The sequence below is a fragment of the Cuculus canorus genome, chromosome 8 (assembly GCF_017976375.1).
Source record: "Cuculus canorus isolate bCucCan1 chromosome 8, bCucCan1.pri, whole genome shotgun sequence".
NCBI lineage: Eukaryota > Metazoa > Chordata > Aves > Cuculiformes > Cuculidae > Cuculus > Cuculus canorus.
In genome coordinates this window covers 21150072-21166782 of record NC_071408.1, presented here as the reverse complement: position 1 = coordinate 21166782, position 16711 = coordinate 21150072, and the positions used below count along the sequence as shown (strand labels likewise).

The 16711-nt window shown below is 45.0% G+C and overlaps 1 protein-coding gene across 1 annotated transcript in view; it reads right to left on the bottom strand.

The window, feature by feature from the left end:
* Positions 1 to 9755, bottom strand: part of FYB2 (FYN binding protein 2) — a 29506-nt gene extending 19751 nt beyond the window's left edge. The window contains exons 1-5 of the mRNA XM_054072391.1: positions 9624 to 9755; positions 5498 to 7939; positions 4346 to 4540; positions 3245 to 3278; positions 445 to 533 (exon numbers count right to left, since the gene is read on the bottom strand). Of these exons, the coding sequence (XP_053928366.1) occupies positions 445 to 533; positions 3245 to 3278; positions 4346 to 4540; positions 5498 to 6305 (1126 nt within the window). The 5' untranslated portion in view covers positions 6306 to 7939; positions 9624 to 9755. The remainder of the gene's footprint in view (positions 1 to 444; positions 534 to 3244; positions 3279 to 4345; positions 4541 to 5497; positions 7940 to 9623) is intronic.
* Positions 9756 to 16711: the final 6956 nt, after the last annotated feature.

Sequence of the window (16711 nt, the reverse complement as noted above, 5' to 3'; positions counted from 1 at the left end):
ACCTCCCCCCAAAAGAGGCAACTTTGAAAAATGTAAAAGCAGAGTGGTGGCAACTCTGATAGAGAAAATTATACTGGGAAGAAGTAGTGATGGAGATGGGAAGCTCTGTATCCTGTGTCCTTCTGTTCCCAAGATGATGCTGAGATTTGCCTCACTATTTTCCATCTCTTTGACATGAGCAGATTCTCATGACTTTTCCCTGATGGAGTTTTATTGTAAAGAGCACTATCTCACCACCAAAACATTAATTCTGTTTTTTGTCTGTGCCCCAAAGTCCTTATACATTGTCACTACACAGAGGAACAGTACAGACAGTCCTATTTGGTCACCCAGAACAATACACAGTTGCTTTTCTCAGCTTGAAGAAACTGTATTATTTCCCTTTTTAGAGGCTTTGTGCCAGATAGCATTTGATTCACGTAGCAGTCTTGCCTTGCAATGTACCTTCAATAACACACAAGGTTGTGGTGTCCCCAGACTGATTCAGGTACGTCCGTGTTTCTTCATAATTATGCTGCTCTTCAAGCTGAGCACTGAGAAGATGAAAGAAAAGAGAGAAGAGATTTTTCTTTCTGGCCCTTGTAGAAGTCTGAAAAAAAAATATTCATCTTAAGGAAAAGGAATTCAAGCGCTTTGATACCATGCCTACAAGATAGCAAAGTGATCACAGGAATTCCTCAGAGGGAGAGGAGACCTGTGCCAGATGTAGGGCTCAGATGAACCCCCGGCTCCACAGTCCCAATGCTTTTCCTTTGAGAGGACAGGCTGTGTTTGTAAGGCTCAAAGCACATAAGGGAACTTTATACTGGGATTATGGTCTTCTGCCTATAAGTAGAAATTTCAAGTAGAAACAGGAACAAAAGTCCAAGAAAACTGGTGTGCACCATTTTTCAAACCGACCACAACTACTTTAAAATTAATAATAACCCAGCCGCACTGTTTGGCATGCTGTTTCTCAACTAAGGAAACCAGAAGGGGAAAACAGACATATCAGATGGAATGTCTAGAGATCCTGCTCCTGAGCTTATCAAGCCACTCCATCCAGGCTGACATAGAGTGCAGCACATGTCAGCCACAAAAGGAGGAAAAGCATCTCAGCCCCAGCACTACACACAGCCTCAGGTACTGGGCTTCCCAGCCCTGCCCCCATCTCCTCATTCTCTGCTTTCCTTTCCTCGTCCAGAAATTCAGATTAGTGTCACTTGGGAATGGGTGCAGAGAGAAATCCAAGCCTTCCTAGATCACCCATGCAAATATAAAAAAATCTCTGCTGCTTCTGCTCACAGCAACAGAGTTTTCAGCAATCAGGAGCATACCAGGAAGTGGCAAATGTAGAAAGTGCAGCATGTAGCATATGCAGGGGATGGGGTAGGGTGGTGAAAGAACACCAGGAAAAGCTATAATGAGAACTTCCAGCTTTTAACAGTAAGTCTATAATAAACATCAGGAAGGGTTTGGTTTTCCTTGAGTCACGCTACTGTCACAATTCAGCTTCAACAGAGTAACGACTAAGCAGTTGTTGCAAACCAGAAGGGGAAGGTGCATTTTAACAACAGCAAAATCAGACTAAGAAACAACACTGAAAGTCTAGTAGAAGCTTGTGCTAATCCCAAAGGCTGCCCCAGCCTCCTGTAGCCCCACCCCCCACCCCTTCAAGGACTGGGAGCAGCACCTACTGGCTTGCTGGTCCCACAGCATGTTTTGGACACGTACATCTCACTGAATAGAACACACATATATATTGCATTAATACCACAAACAGGCATTTTATCCCTGGTGCCTTCGCTTGAGGAATAGAGCAGGAAAATCCCCCACATTTCACTTCCCCAGCTCAGATAAAATGGTGTCCTGGGAGCTTGGCTGGATACCAGACAGTCCTTTGTATACACCACAGTGCTACACCAGACCTGAAATACAGCTAGGCTGGTGGATTCCTGACTAGCATCAGTGAAGGCAAAGTATTTATCCCCAAACAAGGAGTCAGAGCCCAAGGTTAGTTGGTCCAAGCAACTACATCAGGCTTTCCAAGAGACTAGACCTCATTACAAGAGAGGCTTTAAGGGGAGAAATTTCTGGGCCCCAAATACTACGATTTTGCTTTTGTGCTGGAGTTCATTTAATTCATTTCCCTAGTTATCACATGGCTAATATTTAACAAGCAACCTATTTTAAAGATCATATCAAAAGTATTAGAGCAAGATAGCTACTCTTGCTGCAAAAACAGCTTCCTCGTGGTGCATGACAACTTTGGAGCTGGTTATTTTTTGACCAGTCCTCTTCTGATAAGTACAGATTAAAAGTTAAACAAAACACCAACCAACACTGTCAGGAACACCTGTTGACGTGAAAAGCACAACTTACTGTATTGTTGGCTGAAAGAGTTTATTGTTTGGGCACAAAAAGTATTTTAAGAATTCATCCTTCTTTGCTTTGGTTCAGCCATTCTGTTTCCTAATATTCCAGCTGCATATTCCTGAAGCTATAGCAAAACATGTATTCAAATATTTTTCTCCACTTTTGTTATTCTTGTGGCACAGAACTGAAACCACTACAAGTCAGAGACATAGCAGAAAAAGTCAGGATTCCCTTGTAAAGAAAACCAATTAGGCTTTTGAGCTGTTTCAGATGCTTGCAGTATCAGAACCTGAACCAATCAGCTCTGGTGAGTGAGTTTGGACCACAACTCAATAAAATCTCATATCAGCATCTGGAGACAGCTGGAGTCCTTAGGATAGGGAAGGCAGGCAGTGTACCCTGGCTGTGCCGTCTGCACAAACATGCAGGAGGGCAAGTTCCTCTGCTGCTGGCAAAAAAAAAAATCCCCAACACCTGCTGCTTACACCAGAGCTTTGTTTCAGCAACAGTTCTCAAAAGCATCTCTTTTATAAAAACATCAATCTTGAGTACATGGAAAACAGAAAGAGAAAAAACATATGGGTGCCAACTGATCTTTGCAACCAAAGCACTGGCAGTGTTTTCCCCTCAAACCAGCTAAACCAGACCTAAAGACACACAGAGTTCCCATGCTGCTCAAAGAGCCCAAAGGAGAAAATAGAGTTGAAGCTTTCTGCTTTAGAAGGTCATCCCAGCCAGTTTTGAGCTTCCCATATAGGTTCACACAACACCTGCAGCAAGCTGCTGCCTCTGGGAGTGGGATGTTCTCTCCAGAGTGCATGGGGATGCTTTAGCATCATGGGATGGATAGGCTTCCATTGCCTATGAGCCACACCTTCTACATGCTCACCTTTTGGGGGTCAAGTAGTCCTCTTCATGAGCAGCTGCAAACAAATACACAGAGGATTAGTGTTAAAGGCAAGACCATTCTCCCTCAGAACACAGATTGCAGCAACAGGGAGGTGTGACAGGGGTGGTCCTTCCTCTAGGCAGCATGGCATACACAAAGGCAAGCATGAAATAAGATTGCCAGCAGAAGCTAGGGATGTGCCTATGTTAATATGTCATTATTTCATGTTTCCAGGCAACAACCTCAGGCCTTCTAGAGATCAATAACCAAGCAATATTGAGAGAGCATGGAGTTGATGACATATAAATGTAACTACTTTCCTCCATCAAATTAATATATTTAGAAAACGCAAGTTAGTTAGAAAAGAACACCAGTGGAAGCCTCTCTCTTCCCTTCTTATGAAGGCCAGGGCAGACAAACAAACATTGGCATAGTAAAGTCAAAGAGAATTTAGTCAAGCCCTTCCTAGAAAATCAGCTCCCTTTGAATTCAGCCAAAGTTATGCCTAAAGATCTGGCTATAATTAAGGCTATATCTATAAAGAAACATTATTTAGTAGCTTAATAAGCAGTCCAGAATATTCTGTTATGCAACATCAATAGGGTTTTATTATGGGAAACTGAACTTTTGCATTTCTTGATGTTGCAACATTTAATGATGCTGCCCTCTGTTGTATTTAAATCCGAAGGGGGGGATTAGCAGGCCGGTTTCTACCAATTTTATTGTGCCTTCCCACAATTGTGTGCTGCAGAGTCAAGGCATTTTCCATTGAAGAGGCGTGATAAAGATCAGCTCGTGGCATATGCAGCTGCTGCTGTTTTACAGCCAGCTGTAAACTGCTCACAACACACTGCAGTTGAAAGGAAAGTAGTTTTCTGCGTGGGAGATGATGTCCAACTTGGAAGATCACCTCCCTTTTCCAGATTAAGAGCAAAAATCAAACTGCTGATCCCTTTTCAATGTTTGGGGATGTTAGAAAAAAGAAACATCTTATTTCTGTGAAGTTGGAATCATGGTCTTATAGATGTTGATAAACTGTAAATTATGCGTTATTCATTTTCTGCAGAAAACATTTGGGGAGAAAGGCTAGAAATCTCTTACTTGTTTCATTTCCTCTGTGGACTGCAGGCATGCTGCTTTGGAAAGTGCTGAGGTCAAACTTTGGGGGCCTTGCTGGCTTCTCAGGGGCTGGACCCAAAGATTCAGCTGAAGGGAGAGGTTTAATTCTTGGCCACTTGCTCCCAGGGCTGTCAGAGCATTTTCCTGCTCCAGGTTGGCAGAAGGGAGTCTCCAATTCTGCACCAGAGAAGCACAAGGACAGGCAGCAATTGGCCCTCATTTCAGCAAAAAACTGTGTACGATTATTAGTTGTTATACTAACATTTCTAACCATCTCTTCTTCCTCCCAATTTCAGCATCCCATTACACAGTAGGGCTCTTACCACATTACTAGAATAGAAAAGTAAATGGAAATGTCCATTTTTACATATTTTTACAAGGTCAACCATGTTGGGGCTTCAGCTCTTGACAGCTCCCTTCCTTTGGATTATAAAACACTAGCCTAGTTTTTGGTACTGACAACACTTTAATCTGCCACAATTTAGTGGCATAGCTGTTTTCCATACATGGTGCAAGTGAGGTGGCTTTCCAGGGTAAATAAAGACTTAATCTTCTCAGGGCATGGGTATTCAGCCTAACATTAGCAAGGGGAACTTCGTGGCCTTCGAATTTCCTAGTACCAATTTCTGCAAGATATATTGCAAAGATATGCTCAAATATGACCTTCAGCAAAGCAGTGAGGATGCAGAGAAGGAGTTCAGTTTTAAGCCATTTTAATTTGAACTAAACTGTCTTTGCAGCAAAGCCAAACCTTTATATTTCTGTGTGAAAATCAAATAGTAAGGCATAGTCACGTTTACATTGTAATTGCAAAAGGCCAAAGCAGAACATAACTAAAGATACTCCCCTGCCCTCGCACTTCATCCTACTCTCATTTTGGTGACTCTCCCCTTATCCAAGCTCAACAGGAGCGTGGGGCCCGTTTCTCTCCTCCAGGACCTCTGGGGAAGGAAGGAAGCACTCCAACGGGCCCACTTGGCCTCTTTTTTGAAGGTCCCAACTCATAACAGTTTTTCTCTCCAGCTGCTCTATCCTGTACTCTCAGAGCACCCACGCACGTATATGCTTATAAGCAGATAGACATATATAGAGAGACATATATGTGCTCATTGTCAAGAGTATAGCTTACTATACCTTTTTGGTGCCAAGGTTGCTCTATTGGAGCACGAAAACCTGGCTGGCAGAATGCAGTGGCCACTGTGCTTTTAGCACCTGTTTCATCATAGCTCCTGTGTCCTCTGGGAGCCTGGGGAAGAGCCAGCCCACTGCTGCACCGAGTACCCTTCTTCTGAGCATGCAAGACCAGCATGGGCTCACTTCCAGATCGTTGCATCTTACTCTCACTCAAAGCAGCACATGTTACCCTTCTATCCGAGCACGGGTGCATATAGAAGTTTGTTGCCCATTGGGTTGGGAGCAGTGCACTTGCTTTCTCACTGCAGGATAAAGTCTTTTCCCAGATCTGTAGGGCATGCTGGAAAGAATTTGGGACTGAAGGGTCCTCTGGAGAAGTCTGGGCTGATCCTTTTTGGTCAGTGCAATACAATGGCAGAAGCTTCTCTGGACAATTCTTCAAAGAACTCTGCCCTTTGTCCAAGACAGTGCCATTGTACTCTTCATTGTGCCCTGTTGGTTCCATGTAACGCAGTTTGACTCGAGGCAATGCCAAGGGTTTGCTTTGGTTGAGTATGGAAGGTCGGGCAGCAGGATGGGCAGGTTCATTCTTCGGTTTTAGTATTTTAAGTTCTTTCCTTCTCTGGGTCAGAGGGCTGGACACAGCATTACCTCCAGAGCCCATCTTGGGAGGGATTTCAGTGGGAGGCTTCTTACATGGCTGCACCAGCTTGTTGGCCAAGTTGGAATCATTTTGAAATTTTGCTCGTAGAGTTCTGAAATCAGGCACATCCTCCTGGGTTGGGGAAAAGAGGAGAGCACAAAACATCTGCTTTCAGAGACAGCAACAGGCAATTTATATGATCACGATCATTTCAGATAGAAAGAGGCCACAGACCTCACCCTGGTCACCAAAGATATGCAGAGCCTGGTGAAAATTTTAGAGCAGGAGAGGGGAATTAGCTCACTCAAAGGATCCTCCAAAGGCTCACAAATCACTGCTGATAAAGGCAACAGAGCAGAGACAGGGGGAAAACACAGGAACGGAGTGTGGAAACACAACCAAGCAGAGCCTGCAGGACCAGTGGAGTTAGCAAATGCTAAAATGAACATTAGATCTTCCTGGCAGAGCTGCTGTGATACCACTCATGCACCTGTCGTGCAGGAAAGCTGCACTTTATTTTCAGTACACAAGCAGCAGGCAGGGGAGGGGCTGGTGCTGCTCCAGAGATCCTCAGTCCATCCCCCACCTCTTCTAGGAAAATCCAGCATGGGAAGAGAAGCACCAGATGTCCTCCTTGGTGGGCTCCAAATGACCCCTGGGTCAAAACCTTCTTCCTCCACTCTGTTAGTTCAGGGCGGGTTACCCATGGGTCTTTGGATGCTTCTCTTGCTGTTGTTCCCACCCCATGAAGCGGAGGACATACAAATCAAGCATGTAGGACACAAGAACTTCAAGAGCATCTCTCAGTACAGGCGATGAATCCAGGCTAAGATACTCAGAAAGAGAGCTAATCAGTCACAGTGCAGTTTAAAATACTTAAAGAACTTTTTTTTCCCCAGGCCTTTAACCCCAGGAGCCTCGTTGTCCCACGCTGGAGAAAGGGGACCTCATATTTTGTCCGCAACGTTGTGGCTTAAATCCCTGAATCAAACTAGGGAGAAAATATGAAGAAAAATTTATGAGCTACTTAAGTCCTTGAACTGCTCTATAACTTTTTATATGCCATGATTACATTAGATGCACTACTCTGGCAGCTTAGTTCGGTGCAGAGAACTGTAAGGCTTCGCAAGGATCTGTCTAATGAGGAAATTGGAAAAAATTATCTAGGACAGAACTTCGTTATTCTGAAAAAAGCCCCAGCCTTACGTGTTAAGGCAGAACAGATGAATAGCATACTGAGGTTTTATTGCATTTAATTGCACGATTTATTAAACACTGACAATTTCTCTTGAATAACCCCTTTCACTGACTTTATTGCTTTCACAGGGTAGTGCATGATGTAAAGAACCAATCCTTGGGGGAGAGGTTTGAATTGCTCCAATTATATTTCATATTAGTGGTCAGCAGCGTGATGCCATGTAAGCTGCCCAGACAGCCTAATCTAGTGGCGAGCCGATGGGAGTGGGAATTTTCAGAAGCATACGGAGGATGAATCAGATTTTGAAAAAAAAATAATCCCACATGTATCCGATCCCTCCAGCTATGCCAGACATGAAATAAAGCAGCAAAGTGCCCTAATGCAATTGCACTGAGTTTTTGCACATGCTGCAGCAACAGTTGAAGAGTTCAATGCTGTTTACCTCTCCTTACTGATTTTCTTTACTGTAGCTCACCGTTCCTCATCAATGCCCTTGGAGAGATAGAAAATAGAAAAGGAATAGTACCTGCATGTCTCAATGTGCCACAGGCGAGGACTTATGCAAAACAGAGGTTTCAGTCAGGCCTCTTCCTGGCACCAGCTGTAACAGAAAGGGCTGTGACAGTCGCTAGCTTGGCTCTACCTTTAATAAAAGAGGGATGGATACAAGCCTCCCTTCCCCCCCCCCAAGCTGTTGTCCTTCTTGCCTTGAAATGGCAGCTTCAAATGATATGCCTAGTTAACTGGAAGATTATCTGTGCTTAACGCATTCTTGGTGCCCTTCTCTAGAATATGGTTTCCCCCAGTTTGCAGCCTGCTAGAATCTTCACACCACTGCCACAAGTGTACAGCCCCCATTCAAGCACATCAAACCACCCAGGAGGATAGGACTGAATTGCACCCCATGGCCACCTGTGGTACACGCACATTTGGTTGGCCCCAGCTGTCCCTCCCAACAAAGTTCCTGCAAGTACTTCTTCCTTGCACAGGGCTGAGCTTAGCATAGCCCTCTGAGATGCAATGAGTTCTCCCAGTCCCTATGGGGATGATTTTGCATCAGAGCTGGGACTGTTTCAAAACACAGATCCATCCAAGCAACTCTCCAGCTCAACCCACACACCTTAGGTAGCTCAGCCTAAACACAGTGCCAAGTAGGTCATAAACAGGCACAACGCATGTGAAGTCCCAGCCCCAATGCCCCACCAGCCCAGGGAGGGTCCAGCACAGTGGGGAAAGGCACTTTCCTGAAAATGAAACCAGTTGACAACTGGGGAGAAAACGCTAATAAATTTAAAGGACTGCCAAAAGCTCACTATGTCTATTACAGCTACATATGGCCTAATAATTCACTGTGTATGATAATGCATTTGGCAAAAGCCCATGCAAGATGAGAGAGGGAGAGAATAAAAAGGGAAACAACTTTCACTGTCCAGAAAGCTATGAGCATTAGAGTCAGGGGATAGCTAAACTTTCCCTATTTTCTCCCTATAAATAAAATGTTCTGCTAACGTTTATATCACCCTAGGAAGCAGAATAAAGCTCACCTTAAGCCCATGGTAATGATACCTATAGAGCAGCCAGACTTTTCTGCTGATACCAAAGACTAACCAAAAGAAATCTGATTTCTCATTAGCTTTCTGCAGTTGCTTCTGTAAAAACAGTCAACGCTAGGAGAGAAAAACCCTACTCAAGATGTGACATGTAGCACAGCCGAGAAGTAGCGCACGTTCCTTTCCCGAAATTTTAATAGTTTCATCTCATCTTTATCTTGGTGTCCAAGGGAGTTCCCCAGGGTAAATGTTTAACCAGCACTGCCCTCTGGCCCTCAGCAGGGCTGTTGGAGCCGAGCCCAGGCACCCCGGGCATGCAGATGACAACATGCTGCAGATACCATCAACTCATTAACCCACCGGCTTCTCTCAGAAAAAATAAATAAATAAATAAAATCCATTTCTACTTTTTGTTAAGAGGCGGCAACTGCATCTCATCTCTAAGAAAGAGGGGAAGGGGGAGGAAAAAACAGGTACTGGGAGGCCCTCAACCCCTGCTTTGGCGCAGAGAAGCTGCCCCTTTGTGGTCCCCACGCAGAGCAAATGCAGCACCAAGAGCACACACCACCCCCAGGTTAAACTGCTGCTGGGGCTTGATGGACAGAACAGCCCCAAAGCTACCAATCAGCAGCAGAAAAACAAGCAGCCAATATTTCACCCGAGTCGGTGGTGCAAAGGAGACAGAGCAGCCCATTGCTGCAATGAGAGGGGAAAGGATCAACTCCCAGCAGTTACCACATCCATCCCTTCGCTGCTACACACGGACTCCAGCGGCTCAGCCTGGCAGCATGTTTCTCTGTCCTGGCTGCTCCCTGCTCCCGTTGTCCCTCCCTGCCGCTGCCACAGCGCCGACTGAGGCGGGGAGAGCCCCAAACCACACCTGAGCCTCGCACGGGGCTGCCCCCGGGGCGGGGAGGGCCTCACCTGGGCAGGGCGGAGCCTGCAAGGGCACTGCCCTCACCGTCCACCTTTCCTTGACCAAACAAGGTCAGATTGCCCAAAATCACAAACGTCAACACCACGGTAGACTTTAGATGGGCCCAGAAAGGGAAGAATAGGGTTTGGCTTTTTTTTTTTTTCTGGAGAGCTACAGAGAGGAGAAGGACCTGGGGGTGCTGGTTGACAGCCGACTGAACACGAGCCAGCAGTGTGCCCAGGTGGCCAAGAAGGCCAACGGCATCTTGGCTTGGATCAGAAACGGCGTGACCAGCAGGTCCAGGGAGGATATTCTGCCTCTGTACTCAGCACTGGTGAGACCGCACCTTGAGTACTGTGTTCAGTTCTGGGCTCTTCACCACAAGGAGGATGTTGAGGCTCTGGAGCGTGTCCAGAGAAGAGCAATGAAGCTGGTGAGGGGGCTGGAGAACAAGTTTTATGAGGAGCGGCTGAGAGAGCTGGGGTTGTTTAGCCTGGTGAAGAGGAGGCTGAGGGGAGACCCTATTACTCTCTACAACTACCTGAAAGGAGGTTGTGGAGAGGAGGGATCTGGCCTCTTCTCCCAAGTGTCAGGGGACAGGACAAGAGGGAATGGCCTGAAGGTCCGCCAGGGGAGGTTCAGGCTGGATATCAGAAAAAAATTCTTCACAGAAAGAGTCATCAGGCACTGGAACAGGCTGCCCAGGGAGGTGGTTGAGTCACCTTCCCTGGAGGTGTTTAAGGAACGGGTTGATGAAGTGCTTAGGGACATGGTTTAAGGGAGTGTTAGGAATGGTTGGACTCGATGATCCAGTGGGTCCTTTCCAACCTGGTGATTCAATGAAAGAACAGCGCTTCAGTACCCATGTCCATAGGATGTCCATATACATGGGAGTTCTCAGGTCCCTTCTCACACATGAGGCCAGCGAAGCTGAGGAGAGCGACGGAGTCCCGCTACGCAGGGACAGTGATCCTTACTCCCCTCTTTATAGGTTCTCCCATGTGTGACACACCCTGCTGTATCAGCCGAGCCTGTACCAGACTCCTCCCTGAGATGAATCCAGAAACCTCAGAGGAACTAAAACAGACATTTAGTTCTGTAATCCTCAATGTAAGAAGGATATGAAGCTGTTGGAATGGGTCCAGAGGAGGCTACAAAGATGTTCAGAGGGCTGGAGCACCTCCCATACGAGGACAAGCTGAGAGAGTTGGGGTTGTTCAGCCTGGAGAAGAGAAGGTTCAGAGGAGATCTTATAGCGACGTTCCAGTACCTGAAGGGACTACAGGAAAGCTGGGGAGGGGCTATTCCTAAAGGCTTGTAGTGATAGGACAAGGGGGAATGAGTATAAACTGGAGAGGGACGGGTTTAGACTAGACATTAGGAAGAATTTCTTCACCATGTGAGTGGCAAGACATTAGAACAGGTTGCCCAGGGAAGCTGTGGATGCCCCACAAAAATGAACTGAAAGCCCCAGGACTTCTTTTTTCCCCCTCCATAACCGGTCAAATATTATTTCATCGTTCTCTGCAGGAGTGCTTGATGATTTCCTTCAAGCTGAGATGGCTGCTACACAGAGTTTGAGGGCTGGGCAGTATTCAGAGGAGGCTGTCAACAGGCTTTGGGTGGGCAGGGAGCCATAGGCAGCCTGGATGATACTTACCCAATCACAGCCTGCTCCTAGTCCCACATACCAAGACACAGTACCTCTCATATATACACTTCACAAAGAACTGCCTGGAAAAAAAAACCCTGCAGCAGTAGCAGGCCTTGAGGATAGGGAAAAAGGGAGTGGTAAAGCTTGTCTATGAAGTGTGGGGACCTGATAGCAAACCATGTGCATACAATTGTTTGAAGGTGTCCTAGATTTCTCTCCACTGATTTGAAGGGAATGTTGTGGTGCATGGACATTTCTCCTCTGCACATAAGCATCGGGGAAAGCACTGCCTCAAGCATCCCCGGCACTCCTGGAGTGGGACTGATGTTCTCCCAGCTTAAGCTGACCCTGCTTTCCAGAGCCAAGCTTGATAAGACCTTAAAAAACAAAACAAAACAAAAAAAGTCTCAGTCATCAGAGACATGACTTGAAGTGCAAGTCTTGTTCCTCACCACATGAAAAGCCCTGCTGCTGTGTGGTGGTCTCAGAGAAGAAAGGGGTGTCCCACCAAGCCAGGAGTTGGCAGGGAAGTCCCCCAAGCCGGAGCCTGTGATGAAAATGAATGCTGGCTTTGTGTACAGGTAGCTGGGGAGGATTTATGATGTGCCCAGGGTTACAAACACAGGCTATGAATTAAAGCACTGTTGGAGAATCAGGAGGCTGTGACTTCAGAACCGTGGTCCTATGGAAAAGGACAGGGCAGATTCATCTGTATGGGCTCCAAAAATTAAAAAAAAATATGCCAAAGATTTCTTTAAAACATGCATTTTGTGAGTGCTAGTCCTGGTGGGACCTTGCTTGCTTCACCTCCCTTCAACAGCAGCCCCAGGGCTGCCATAAATCACGCTGGACTGTAATATCTGCACAGGGAGCATGGTTTAGCTATGGTGTTGTATAGATCAAACACCGCAGAAGTGGAAGCCGACCTTTTTCCCTGGCTCCGGACCACAGAAATGTGGAATGTCTGATGATAAGGAGCTGGCACTGCTCCATGTAAGTCACCCTTTAATGGGTCACATGGCACAATTTCCTTAGAGAAACTAGACAGATACCTCAAGAGATGAAAAAAGCAGGACTTCACACTCTGAAAATGCTGGAGGCAATGCAGGTAATCCCTTTGATAGCTTTTACCCTCCTACCTCACCTTTCCCTGCAGTGCTGGTGCCTCCCGTCTGTCCCCACCAAGCTGCAAATTGCCATGAACAAAGATGTCCCAGCAAAACACAATGAACGCTTTGTCCATCATGTGTACTAAACAGCAGTTTGGAGCAGAAGCTTGGGGTTTGGTCTGGGTTTGTGTACCAGAGGCACTGACCCAGAACAGGAGCTCCTGGGCACAGGCCCAACTTGAACAAATCCAAATACCTCTACAGGAGCAACAGGACCAAGTACTTCCTGAGACTGCACAGTCTCCCCAAAACAAACAGTTCTAACCTGTTAAAAAATTTAAAATGTTATGATTTGGATGCAGTTTTTGCAGTAATGCAAATACTATTGTACACAGACACATCAGCCCAAAGGCTACAAGAACAATGTTCAGCAAATTTGGGTTTTCCCTGCATTATTCTTTTCAGCTACTTAGTGACTGGTGGGATTTGTCATCGTTTATAGGTATATTATTTTTAGGTTTTGGATTTTATGGAGGTCTTATTATAAACCAGAATCAACATCAGGTTTTGGGAATATAATTTATTTCTAATCTTCCAGACTTCTCAGTAAGGAAAGGCAGTGTGACTGCTGAAGAGCAGGAAAATTTTTGGACAATCCAGTCTCCTTTGGAAGATAACTGAATTTAGGTGCCGCCCATGACATAATTGTTGATAATGTCAACCCAATGCTATAATATTATAGATCAGGGATGCTCTAACAAGTTGTCACAGCTACTGGCCCCGCATGCAGGACAGCACTACAGGAAGGAGACAGGGCACAGAGGAAGGGAAACAGCTGCTCCTAGGTGCAGTGCACTAGGGTCCATTTATCTGAAAAGCCATGTCAGAAACCAGAAAAAAAGGCTGAAGTGGAGAACAGGGCACAATCTTGTGCTAGAGGGGATTTTGGCTTAGTTTTTATGCCCTAGTCTGACCCAGGAGGGCCAGAGCAGCTACTCCAGCCCGGTTCACTGCACATCTCACCCTTTTTCTTTCAGGAGGTCATATCGTGATTTTCCAGCAGAGGGGGAGATAGGATTACTTGTTCCACCATCGAGCTGCTTGCTCTGTTTTTCATTACTGGCGTTAACAAAAAATTAAAGAAAATGCATTATTATCGATCCTCACATTCAAAAACCTAACACTTTCTTTTACTGCCCAGAACGAAGTATTGTTTAGGGGGAGCCAATGTAGATACCAATGTTGTTCCTTTGGAAGTTTTAAGATCAGCCCCCCTGAAGCACTGTAGCAGTAAAGAAAATTAATTTAAAAGCCTTAAAATGTTTAAGCTTTTTACCTATCCAAGGTACAGTGTTGTCTCTGCAGTATGGCCCTGATCCCACACTTAAGTCCATACTTCTTTTTCAGCAGTATAGCATATATAATTACTTGTGTGTTTAAGTCTTTATGCTGATAGAAAGCATGTTATCAGACCAGTTCAGTGTTCAGTTGACACTCAATGAGGACTGGTGTGTCCAGTGCTAGAGCTGTGGTTATCTTTTGGTCCTTAGGTAGACCACTGGGTTCAGTGCCTGGGCTCCCAATGCACATAAATGACTAAATATTGGTACTTAAAATGCACAACATCTCACCGTGAGCACTCAGTGGTTGGAGAATTTAAGCTGGGCATGAAAAACACAAGAACCTCAGAAAATGAACTGGACGGCTGGTGCACAGAGGAAAAGCATGTTAGTGGTTGCAAAGGCTGGCCAGCCCTACTATCAAAACATGACCACTGCCTGTGGTGTTGGACCATCACTGTGACAATGACTACTCCTGCCAACACCTGCAGACTGTGTTTGCTGTCACCCCACTGACATGGAGGATAATCACCAGGTCAGGTACAGCCTGCAGCATCCTTTCCTTGCCCTGCAGTAATGCAGCACACATGGGCATGAGGTCTTCAAGACTGCAGAAACATCATCTAGGGCAGAGCATCTGCTCAGCAACATAAACTACAGCAAACACATTACGTGTTTCTTATCCTTCTTAATACTTTTACTTATGTCTTCTGTTTGCTTCAGAGCATAAATCTAAAGCCTTCTTTTGAAGGTCTTTGTGCTGAGATTTTGATTTTGAAGTTCAGAGATTAAGACCTTGGTAATAATTTTTGCCTCCCTGGCAAAACAGCAGTTATTTTACCAAGCTACTGTGCAGAGAAAGCTCTGCAGCGCTTGCAGAGAGGACGGGATGAGAAAGCCCATGTGTGCTGCAAAAGCACGTGTGAAACGGGGAACTTTGCAAGGGCAGAGCTCCAACTGCTGGGCATAATTTCTTGATTTTGCTATATCTAACCTCTCCATAATCTCTAGACATTGCAGAAATTTTTATATTTTTGAAAAAGCACCACCCTACTTCTGAATGAAAGGCTGTCTGCTCTGCACTTTTCCCTGGGGAACCATGAGAGAGCAAACAGCACATGGCAGCTGTCAGTCTCATCGCTTAATGCATGACAGCAAGAAGTTCAAATACAACTTTGTGAGCATGGTGTAATGAACAGAATAAAAAAGAGCAAGACTCTTCCTTTAGATGTTCATGGTCTTCAAGTCAGGAACAAAATCTAGATTTACAGTGTTGCATGAATAATGTACTACAAAAAATTATAAAGACAATATTGGTGTAAAAAAGGATTATTCTTTTAAGTACCTGTATTGCCTGCAGCAAAAACTATCAACATACGAAGAAAGTACAAATGCTAATTGCTGGACAACAACAACATTGTATTAGCTCTCGTAATACAACTTCACCCTGGAGCTGGACTCCTGTAGACAGCTACGTTACTGAATGTACTGTTCAGGTGTTATTTAAATGATCAATGTATTTTGTAGGAAGACATTAATTTTCCTTATTTGGCCAAAGACATTTGAAGAGGAGACTTTTAGAAGTGGAACAAAACCCTGTATTGCAATCAGAGAGGAAAAGTAGATGCCCAGGCTTGTCCACATTGAGTTAATATGCTCCTGATTTCAGGTATGAAAGAGTTGTAAATGAGGACTTACGTGTCTTCTATAAATAATTAGAGGTTGGTAGTGAAGTGTTCTTCAGTGTTAGGGAAGTTAGCTTTGCAAGGGGAATAGTCCCAAAATGACAATGCAGACTCCCACCCAGGTGTTGCTGCAGTGAGCTCTCTGCGCAGCCCAGCTCACTCTCAGCCCGTAGTACAATATTTTTTAAAAGCCCAAAGACTCCAGTTCATGGCTTATCATTCTGAAGGTGACTGCATAGCTATAGACAGAACAGCTACCATCACAAGCCAGAGGTTCTGAGAGTTAATTCAGGTTTAGAGGCAAGGATCCAACACGCATTTTAGACAAGTTCAATTCATAATGTTATAAATGGAACCATAACTTTTATATATATCACTTTTGGAACATAATACCTTTGAGAAAGGTTCTTTAATTTCACCTCTAACGTGGTGTGCCTTGCTTGCCGCTTAAATCTCTCTCACATGCCTCCCTCCAAACGACCTCACCTATCAGTGCGAAATTGTTGTTGTGCCTGATTGCACAAACCAGCCCAGCCTTTTACCTGAGAGACGTGCCACAAATAACTTTCATTATATATATGGTGTGCTTCTGATGCTGCTATCAGAAAAGAAAAGATATAATGCTTTGACAGTCTTGCTGAGATGCTGAGGAGGCACTTGACTGTGCAAAGCAGCCAGGATGACAGAAGTTTGGAAGATTTAGAAGACAGATTTAGCAGACATCCAGTGAGGATCCCACCACGGGGGCAGAGGGGCCCAGACCTTTATAAGCATTGCTAAAACCTTTTTATGTCCTTCTATCTTAAAAGCAACATGCAGATAGGCAGTAACATGTAATAAGGAGGTAATGATGGGGATAGCCTTAGGCCAGTTTCAATTCCCTGCTTTTCTCCCAGGCAAAAGCAATTTAGGTTTAGTAGTATGTTAAAAAAATATTAAAACCGTTATTTGAGTTGTACTTGTATAGGCGAAGGAAGGAGAAAGACTTTCTGAACTCATCCAAAGTGCATTAGTAGGTAAGGGATTACATTAACATATTCTCGAAGGTCACAAAAAGGCAGTTTTCATTTCATTTCACTGCAGAGTTTACCCATGTGCTCCATTTCTTCGTGTGTAGCA